Genomic DNA, 10,982 nt, shown 5'->3' on the forward strand with positions numbered 1-10,982 from the left:
ATATATATTGTGTTGGGGTTTTTTTATTCATGCCAACATAACTCAAAGCTATCTGTAATGGAAATGCACTGGAAATAAGACAAAAGGACTAATTTAAAGAAAACCAACCATTGTAAAGTCTATGCTGCCCATCTAAGTATTTTCTCTCTTGCCTTTTACCATAATATCATTTTGCATGCATATGTTTTCTTTGCTTGCCTGTTATCTCTGTGTTTCTCTCTGTCTAGCATAAAGGAACATCTCTTTTTTGTATTTCATCCTGCCACTTTTTTTCAACAGTTCTTGTCATATTTTTATCTGCAGGCATTTCATTAGTTTCCTCTAAATAATTGCTTAGGGGACAGTTCATTTTCCAAATAAATCAAAACACTGAAAACAGACCCACTGGATTTTCTTCATGTTATTTGCAAGTAAAGATTGGTTTAAAAGCTGTTTTGAAAGCACAGAAATTTAAGAAGAATTTTTTTAAAAGGTACCTGAAATTTATAAACTGAGCAGTCATGTATTTAATTAGTGTTTTTATAGAGTATTAGCAGTCAGAACACCTTTATATTGCTTGCTACTAGTATTAGGAATTGTTTTTTTTCCTGAAGAATGTTCATCCCTTTTCCTACATTTGTTTTTCAGCTTGCTTGGGAATATGGAATGCCATTTTTTGAGACCAGTGCTAAAGAAAATGTGAACATTGAGCACGCATTCTCAGTCTTGACTAAGGAAATCCTGGAAAAGGTAGGCTTCTTTTCCAAGGAGAAAGAAGATGGGAGATTTTTCTTGACAGATTGGGTAAACAAGGTTGTAACTACAGAATAGTTTAAGCAAAGCACAGCTGATGCTGTTTTTGCATTATGGAGATAGTATTTTGGGGAGATGCTGTAGCTGCAGGCATACAGAGGAGGAATATGGGTGAGAAGAATCGTGGGAGAAGAGAAAAATAAAGAGGTGAGCAGGTACAATACAGTTCAGAGAGAAAGTGAAAATTCAGGAAGACTGCATTTTTGGCTTTATTTCACATACTTTCCTTTAAGGGAGTGGTTAACAGCTCCCGAGTAGTTCCACTTCTGAGCCAGGAAGATTTTTTTTTTCCTCTGGGTTTCTGCAGAGTGTGCACACAGTGAAGGTGCCACATGATGATGGAATCAGTGGAGCTTTTATGTTCAGCAATCAAATGTTTTATCCAAGGTTCATAGCTATTTGTTTGGTTGATTTACACTAGTGCTTTTGAAGTTATCAGGGCCTAAAGATTTGAGTTAATTAGCGGCAGAATCAATATTGTATCTGTCAGAATCAGCATCTCTCTAACTTGAGTGTGTTGGCTTAAAGGTCCTTACTCCTCAAAGTTGCAGTTCTTTTGTAGGACTGAATTATTGTTCATTAGCTCTGAAAATGTTTTGCATTGCAATTTATTTTTAGGCAGCAGAATATTATTTTAGACTTTAATAGATGTTCTTCATGCCATATATTATCACTGCCATTCATCACCAATATTAGTTATACAAAACTAACCTTCCACTCCAAATACTCTTCAAGTCATAATAAAGATAAATGAGCAAAATTACTGACAAAGTCACAAGTAGCAGTGTTTTGATTAAGTAGCCATAGGGGATGGTCAGAATAACAGCTCAGGGTTGGACTGCTTCTAAATCGGGGTCCTGTCATACTACATAGTAACACAAGTTGTAGTTGGTTATTTTGGGGGAGGAAAAAAAAATATAGGCAAAAAAATCTTTTGGTTACTTTGACATGAAAGTGAAGCTCAGAAACTGAACAGTCAAATATTGTTTAGAACAGGAGAATAATGACAGGCCCTTGAGTTACTGAGCTTGCTGGAAAAAAGTCTCAAGTAAAATAACTCTGATTTTGTTGTAAATGAAAAAGACATTGTCTACTGTAAATAGAGAATATATTGTTAGTATGAAGCATGAAAACTACAAAACAAAAGCTATGATCATAACTGCTGCAAAGACAAATATGTGTGAAGTGAGCATTTCTGCAGAGTTTGTTTGGATGATATCTAAGAGAATTCTCTGCACATGCAGAAAGGTTGTTTGGGTATTTTTCACATTAAGATTGCCTACACTTACTTTATGGTAAGTGAAACTTCATTATTACTACTCACCTTCATGAAAATTCATGGAGTTTGTAGTGTGGACATAGGAAAAAAATTCAGACCACGTTGAACATGTTACACTACTGCTTGGTTTTAATTAGAACTGCTTTGAACAGTTGTATGCTCTGCATGTATGTGTGTTTGGAAAATGTGCCCATGAGAATTTGTCATATTTGTCTATAGTAACATTTCACCTTAGCTAAAAATATTTGGAGTCCTGATGAGCCGGCATGTACCATTACTTTGGTGTATAATTTGCCATTTTTAGTAAAATGCATTTGTTGATTTAAACAAGAACCCCTTTAGCCCAATTGGTTTTACCACTGGCCTGATAAGAAAGAGTTTGCTGGAAGAAAAAAATCTACTATACAGTTTCATCATGGTTTTCAGGTTCGACAAAATAATTTGCCTGTTCACAAAACTGTGAAATCTGAATGTACTCCTTGAATTTTAACTTCCTCTAACTGATGAAATTTTGGAGAATGGAAAATGCAGTAGCAAGTGTGACTAGTAGCTGTGAAAAATGACATGATAGATGCCAGTCTGAGATAATTTCAGTCATACATCCATTTGGTAGTGGTGAAATACGTATTTGCTGATTGTAAAAAGGAGATACAGCTTTGCACAGTGTTTTGGCCCAAGGCACCTATGCCTGGGGATATCAGGCCTCCCTGCCTTCTGCAATGGACCATCTGTCCCAGACTGATGAGATGCTTCAGTGGAAGCACATCATTGCTTTCCCAGTCCCACAGAAGAAAGGAACTTCCTAGGACAGTCTATTATGGCCATGCTTTTGGGAAGTGCATGAAGCTTACTCAGAGATAAGATAAATAGGCAGGGTAGGCTGGCAGGCAGTAGACCATTCTCAGATGCATTGCAGTAGACTGTATTAATCTGAGGAAATCTAGGACTTTTTATGTACATTCTTGCTTGCCATCTACTGTGGACATGTCCTTAGTAACTTCATTTACACAAAGCACTCCTGTAGATGGGGAAGACTGATGTCCAGAGTTACAGACCTCATACAGAAGTACTAAACTTCTTGACTCTTTCAAAATTTAGAACACGTTGGGGTTCAGTGGGGGGTTGGGAAAAAAACCATATTAAAAAGTTTCATATTAAAGACATTTAAACAACACAAAACAAAAAAGTGTTTCAGTGTATTGTCACTATTTTGTACTGCATTTTCCCATCTCTTTTTGCAGTTTGTCTTGTAGTGGGCTTAAGGGAGAGAGAAGAGTTCTGTATCCCAGTGATCTGGATATCTAAAGTGCTGCTTGACCTTTTGGATATTTTTCATCTCAGCCATTCTATGCTGGGTCTTGGTCCTGCAGCTCTAATTTACATGGGCAGTCTCATGAAAACCATCAGATGTTTTTTTGAGATTTTTTTTGCTTACATTGGTAACATCTAAGGACTCATGCCATATTTCTCCCAATTTTCAAACCAATCAGTTAATAATAATTGAATGCAGAGGAGTTTTAACTTCCTCTGGCTGATGAGTTTTTGGAGAAGGGCAATAACCAATTTGATTGTATTTGAAAGGCTGCAGTGGAAATAAATGTTAATGACATAGATTATTCCAGGAGTTTGCTTAGACATGTTGACAAATAAGAGTATTTTATTTATTCAAAAGTGTCATGAATCTCAGATATGCCTAAACCTGTTCATTAATAGATGACAGCTGTTCTTTAACAATGCTTCTGGTTGCCAGTGAACTATTTGAACTTGTGAGTCAGTCCTCTAAAAAACAAAACCAAAAACATACCACCCAGAATGCAGTTAGCATTTGCTCTTTTGTGTTCTTTGGTTTCATGCCTGGCAAACAGTAGTGTTCTCAAGTAGGTTTTCAAAAAAATATTACAAACCTTTGTATATGTCCTTTTGGGTGTGGTTGTTGGTGTTTTTCTAAACTAGGATCGGGAGACAACTCCATTTAAAAAAAAAAATCAAAAAGAAGAATGAAGTTATCCCCTTTTTCTGAAAACTGCAATAAACCTAACGAAAACTTATATTCTGCCTACCTCCCAAGAGTGATTGACTACTAAGACTATTTTAATCATATTAAATAAACATATATCTCCTGAGTAGAGAGCAGTGAAAATCCATTTAAGACCTTGCCCTGTGCTGTTGAGAGTAACATTTAATGTTTAACAGCTGCATGTCATTTGAGATGAACATTCAGAAGTAGCAGGCCTCAATTTTGCCCTTCCTTCATTTCTTTATACTTCTTTCCTATGGCAACAAGGTTGTTGAGATTATACTGTGTTTTCTATTCCTTTGCTCTTAAAGTTCCTTTGGAACTTCATAGCTGATTTTAAACAAATTTGCCAGATCAAACTAAAAGATAATTAAGTTCCTGAGTAGTTCCTTGAAAATAAGGTGAGAGGCAGCGTACTCTGCAGAAGGAAAGTCTCCAGCATTAGTTCATAGAATATTAGAGACCGCTACACAGAGAGACTGAAAAATGCTTCAACCAGCTAGTGCAGCTGAAGCTTGCATCGCAGATATCAAATTTAATTCACTTCAAGACCTAAATCCATAGGAAATCGGATTTCATTATTGCTGAGGTTCATGGAATTGTTAGTTTGTCTAAAAGATCCTTGTGTCTCCAGCAGTGCATACTCAGTGTTTCTTTATTACCCTTAGTCATGCATGGAGCCCCAGGCTTTATTTGCCCTTTATTTATCTTGTACTGACCACAGAATAATAATTCCTTCGAGAGGTTTTTCATAATGCTTGTACTGCTGTACTTTAGATCCATTTTAGATTTTTATCTCCTTAACTTTCTTAGTAACATTAGGTATATTCAGCATTGCACATGTGGGAACAGAGATACACAGATTAAAGCAAAGAGAATAAATGGTACCAACTCAGTGCTGGTGCAATGTAAGGCAAAATTTAACTACGCTATCTTATTTAATTTTTTTTAAGTCTGTTCTGGACATTGAATGAGCCAGATATTTTTCTGGAAACAGTAGCATATAATTAGGTCATGTAAATCAAAACTTAATCACATCATCTGTGTATAGGGGATGAGACTCATCGTAGCATGCAATCTTAGCCAGCTAAAATTTGCATGACTGGTCTGGTTGTCTGGAATCATCTCTATTCAATGGAAAGAGATGAGTCTTTAGGATAAAATTGTGTTTTGGAGGTGCCTTTCTCCCTCCATTGATTATGGAGGCCTCCATATCTCAGCCTGTATGGTTTCATATGACTCAAATTAAATAAATTAAACTCCAGGAATAAAAAAAGAAAGTTACAGACTTGGCTTACTTCTGGCATTTGCTTCTGTGGGATATTGACTTTGAAGATATATTGCTCTTTTAAACAGAGTTTTTATGATGCAACTATATTAAACATCACCTAGATGATCTGTAGGGTTGAGGAACCTCACAGGAGATCCACACCTGTTTTCTCAAGTTTGTGAATAACTAATTGCAGGACAACATTGTTACAGTCTACATGGTAGTAACAGGAGAGGGAGATAGAGCCCCATGCTTTGGCAGTGGGTTAGATGTTTCATACATGGTAGAATAGCAGGCTTTGGGAGCAAGACCTTCATCAACATTCCTTGAGGAATGTAGTCAGCAGCAGTGAGATCCTGCTGTGCCAGACCTCATAACCACCTCTCCTGCTCCTGTACCTGTTCCCACAGTGGTTGCCTTCCCTGCTAATATATCCCTAGCCCTTGCTTAATACTGCTTGTGCCATGTCCAACCCATTGTGTTTGTGAGACTATTCTCTTGCATTTTGAACAGGTAATTTGAATTCCAGAACATAGGGGAAATACATAAAAAGTGTTGGGACTATTAATAACTGAGCTCTCTCTAATGGCAGGTCAGGCACTGAAGTCACATGGGACTTCATTTCATGAAGTTCTCTGCCAGTCTTTGTCAGCTATCACTGTTAAATATAAACAAAATGATTGCAGTAATTAAGTAAGATCATTTTTTAATAAGAGTAAAAACCCTCACATTTAAAGAAGTTATAAAATAATAGTAACCTCAGTTCCAGTCTCTTCTGTTTGTTTCTCCAAAGCTTCTAATTTTTCAGCAAGCACTCCAGGTCTGACTTTGACTGGGAACATGATATAAGAAACATCCTGTCACTCTTTCAAACCCACAGTGAGCCCCACCTTCAAAATAACTTAACCAGTATCAAAACACCAAAAACTGGTGCTAGAGAAGGTGGATCCACCATTAACCAGAGTAGGTTTTCAGCAAGGAATGTGCAGCTGAGCTTAATGAAGATTTATATATTTACTCCATTAGAAACCTTTCAGAAAGGTCGTTGGGGTTTTTTAATTACATTTTCCTTTGTATTCTGCCCTAGCTTTCTTGCCTTGATTTAAAAAAAAAAAGGTAACTGAGCCATCTCATCACAATTCCTGTGTCTAGGTATCTATTGCATGCCAGTGATACAAATTCTGCTTAGAAGTGGGCAGGAGAGAGCCAGAAGGGGAGTTTTAAGCAGGAAGTTTAAAACTGGCTTGCAGAGATGCCTGCCAGTTAGGTGAGACATGTCTGCTGTGCTATTTAACAGGAAAAACTAGTATTTAATAGCAGGAAATTTCAACATCTTACTGAAATCACTGCAGGGTGCAGAGGCATCTGTGTCTGTGGCGGTATTTTCAAAACCTTACTTTGCCCAAGATACTGAAGTGGAAACTCCAGCTCCTTGGTACCATTTTGGTTCTTCTCAGCTTTTCAGTTTTTGGCTGTTTGTTGGCTGACTTGTGGGGCAGTGGGTTACAAGCAGCTGAGCTGAAATGTGAGCTGGAAGTGTTGGTGCTCATGGAGCCCTGGAGGAGGAATGCTGCCTGCCTTGTTCTCACAGGTGGGAGATTTGCATACCTCCCTGCTGTAATTTCGGGAGAGGGGGTGCCCCACCTCTCCCAAGGCTTGGCTGAGGCTGAGCACTACATGGGATTGCCCAAATCTGATCGTTGCTTCTGTGCTTTATGCAGGACTTGTAGTATCTCTTTAGATTATGAATGTGCACTTTTTAAATATGTATGCAGCACATTTGCTTAAATGGATCCCAGACCCTTATTTGCTTCACAAAGGCCCTATATGGAGCAGTCTTACAAACTGAAGTGATTAATAGTCCTCAACTTTTAAATGAATTTTAAAATGGTTGTTCTTTATTTGTGGAGTGGTGGTTCTTGTCTGTCTGTCCTGGCTAGTTTGTAGATGAACTAACAAATAATGATTTTAGAGATTATGAGAGCTGTTGCATTATCAAATGTTTCATCATTCTTAATCACTTAACAGTACTGAGGATCCTTGCCAAGGATATATGAAGAGCTAACTTACCATCTAAAAGTACTATTGAGAAGTAGAATGGTAAGCATGCAAATAAGTATCTGAAGTGTTTAAGGAAATGTTTCTTCCCTTTGACTGGAAGCACGAAGTTTGGTCTTGAAGTATAATCTGCAACATCTTCAAATTACCTGTTTCCTCTAAGTAAGTGAAACTTGAGTTGTGGAACTGTTCAAACAGGGATTTTTCTAGAGTTCTTTTGCTACCTAAACTGATTGTTTTCTTCAGAAAAAGCATGGGTGAAACAAAACCTATTTAGTTGATGTTCACAACAATCAATGCTCAATGTTATTTCTTGGTCTCAATTGAGTGAATATAAATTTCTTACTGTACCATTATCTTCCAAATGTTTTATTTTCCCTTCAGAATCTTATCTCTAAACCAGAGTGGTATCTTGTTCTTTGAGATGACAAGGTTATGTTTATGTAATTTTGAATCTGCCTTGCTCCATTTTTAAAAAGGTCTTAATACAAAATTATTTTACAAAAATTTACTGTCCATGCTTGCAGACTACCAAATACTGTCTCTGCCTAGCAGAAATCATAATAGCCACAACTGTGTCAAATGTTAAAACTAATCAGAAGCTATAAAGCTGCATGTTGGTATCTCTAGGAATTCTCAAGGGTACTAAAGATACTATGCCTTTTGGTCCTTCCCGCTCAAAAAATAAATTTAAAAAAAAAAGCCAAAAAAAACCAAAACAGACAAACAACCCCAAGTAAAAGTGCACCTGCTGTATTTCTTCATTATGTGGAGAATTCATTATGACAAGAAATTTCTAAAATCAGTAAGCAACAGTCTTCAGATAGTGTAGTCAGACCATATTTGCTAATAATTTTACTGAGGACAGCTTCAGCATCCATCCTGGGGATTAGACACTACAATACATTTCCTGCCCTCTGCTCCTTCCTCTGTCCATCACTTTTGATCCCTTCCCAGATGTTCCATGTTCTCCCTCCAGCACCATGCACTGTGGAAGCCTCCCTGGGTCCCTGCAGCCTCAGAGAGGAATGAGCTCAGCCACTCTCTTTGTGGGGACAGCTCTGGCACAGGGCAGCCAGCACTCTGAAAGAGCTGGAACTATGGCTACAGAAGGAAAAAGGAAACAAATTCCATGCATCTTCTCCAGAATTTTAAGAAGTGATGAATATTCTCAGCCAAAGAGGCATAAAGCTTATTTGTAGCACAAGGGGGACTTTATATTTTGCCCTTGTTCTGGTGCAGCCAAGTAATTTTAGGTGAATCTTTCTGGATGTAGTCAATGTTCAACTACCCTGTGACTTTCTATGTGTAAGTTTTCAATTCTGAGTCATGATTAGTATTGTACTACATGATGCCTTTTTTTTCCTTTCTTCCTTTCTTTTTTTCCTGTGCTTTGGATTTCATTCATTCCAGCTTAGATAGCTGTTGTTTCTGGAAGCTTCTCTTTATTGTCAGACATGATTGTTTGTGGCTGTTGGGTTAGGGTCGAGAGAGGAATGTGGTGAATTCAGTGGTTGCACTTATTTCTCTGTGCTTGGTTGGTAAGCCTGCCAAGACACAGGCAGCAGAGTGGCAGGTAGAAAAGTTGGGGCTTTCATTTTCCTGGGCATGTGACAAAATTCTGTGTGTCTTTGTGCCCTAGTTCAGGGTTCAGTGTTCATAGTTTCAGAGAACAAGATTGCGACATGTTCTGCATTGCACAACTGGGTTTGATTGTTTCCCTGGTCAACATTAATTATCTAGTTGAGTTCATTGCTGAAAGGAAGAGTCCTGGTTTTGATGATTTTCATTTTTGTTACAATCTGCTTTTGCAATCAGTACATAAATGTTTTACAAGGGTGGAGTGCCATTTTGATAGTTTATCATGATAAAGATTGAGCTGTTTCCATTTGGGGGTATTCCTGGTTATTAAATAGAGGCAAGAAAACAGAATTTTAGTGAATTTCACAAGACAAGTTAACATCCTTTATAACAGTTAATAGCCTGTGCCTTTTCTTTAGTGAGTACTAATATTCTGTATTACCAGTTCCTTTCAACTGGACTTTTCCAACCCATGCTCAATATTTCAAAGCTAAGGGTACTTAACTGAAAATTAGCTTAAATTGCTGTAATCAACAGAAGAAACTGTACTTATAGAACAGCTCGTGTGAGTAAAGATTTACAGGATTGGCACGTATGGTTTGTAGTGACTCCTCAAAAGACATTTCCTGTTACCTTCAGATTTAGGAGAGATGTTTGAGGCAGCTGAAGAATGTAAAGATGCTAAATGGGACTCACATAGGCATCAGTTTCCATTTAATTTATTAAAAAAGTTCAATCATTTAATTAAATATTCAAAGGAAAAACATATCCAGTGACTGCACCAAATATTTTACATTAAAGTATGTGAAAAAGCAAACTTTTCAACCGTTGTGTTCTAGTTATCTTAATGAAGTGTTTGCTTTTGTTTGTTTTTCAGAAATGCGGTGTATTACATGACTTAGACGTTGTGTCTCTAAATGAAACTAAGAAGAGAACCTGCTGTGCATTCTAAAATACTGTTTTTTATTCAGTTTTCTTTTCAGGAAATATCAAGTGTTACAAAGGAACATATAAGATTTTAAAAGATTTTAAATCCAAAAATACAGTGTTTAAGCATCCTTTGTATTACACAGACATTGTCGCCAAATTTTTTTATATGCTTATATTATATTTTCATATTTTTAATGTGAAGATAAAACAGTTATCTGATTTAGGAATTATTAGGTGCTTCACAGGGTGACAGTGCTTGAATGTAAATGTTTGCAGAAATGAAGTCTAAGTGTACTCATTTTCTGTTATTAAAAAAACACCCTTCACTTTTTTTGTGTGTTATTTATACCAGATTTGTAATACAATGAACATTGACATCATCGCACAAGCAACCTTCTGATATATGAAGTCATATAACATTTCTTTAAGTACCTTATATTTACTGCAGAGAATTTTATACCAATTGGTTTCTTTTGTACCAATTTCAGACACATACATGCAACTTTAATACCTTTGAATAGGGACTCTGCAAAGGTGATGTCTGAGAGAAAGGGATAAACCATATAAAGATTGGTGTCATAGAATGGTTTGGGTTGGAAGAGAGCTTGAAGATCAACTAGTTCCAGCCTCCCTGATATGGACAGGGAAATCTTCCACTAGTGTATGTTGCTGACCTTCCTAAGAATTCTGAAAGCATGGAACAACAGAATACATCCAGTAATAATAATAATGTTTCTGTTATTTAAATTTCATAATTCCTTAAAATAATTTACGCAGGTGTTAGTGGCATGTCTGCATTTTCAAATGTTCTTTTTGTCGCAAATGATTGCAATGAAAGGCTTTCTTTGATATTGTGTTTATTGTATTTATGTTGTGTTCTCAAATAGAGGAGGTATCTGATTCTGCTTATGTAGGTTTGTTTTATACAGACTTGTAATATCTTTAAAATCCGTGGAGAATATCTTATTTCATTTTAAACAAGGGCAGAATCAGGATGCTGGTTACTTTTTCTTTAATCAAAAGCAAAGCAAGCACAACTCAAACCTGCAAGATAA

General features: G+C 36.8%; 1 protein-coding gene across 2 annotated transcripts in view; it reads left to right on the forward strand.

The window, feature by feature from the left end:
* The window catches only part of LOC311153966 (ras-related protein Rab-10-like), a 32,521-nt gene extending 21,799 nt beyond the window's left edge, over window positions 1-10,722 (forward strand). For both annotated transcript variants that reach the window (XM_084206098.1, XM_084206099.1), the window contains 2 exons: window positions 628-729; window positions 9,875-10,722. In XM_084206098.1, the coding sequence (XP_084062224.1) occupies window positions 628-729; window positions 9,875-9,949 (177 nt within the window). In that variant the 3' untranslated portion in view covers window positions 9,950-10,722. The remainder of the gene's footprint in view (window positions 1-627; window positions 730-9,874) is intronic.
* The last annotated feature ends 260 nt before the right edge of the window (window positions 10,723-10,982 follow it).

Source organism: Fringilla coelebs, assembly GCF_963513975.1.
Source record: "Fringilla coelebs genome assembly, chromosome: 1".
Lineage (NCBI taxonomy): Eukaryota > Metazoa > Chordata > Aves > Passeriformes > Fringillidae > Fringilla > Fringilla coelebs.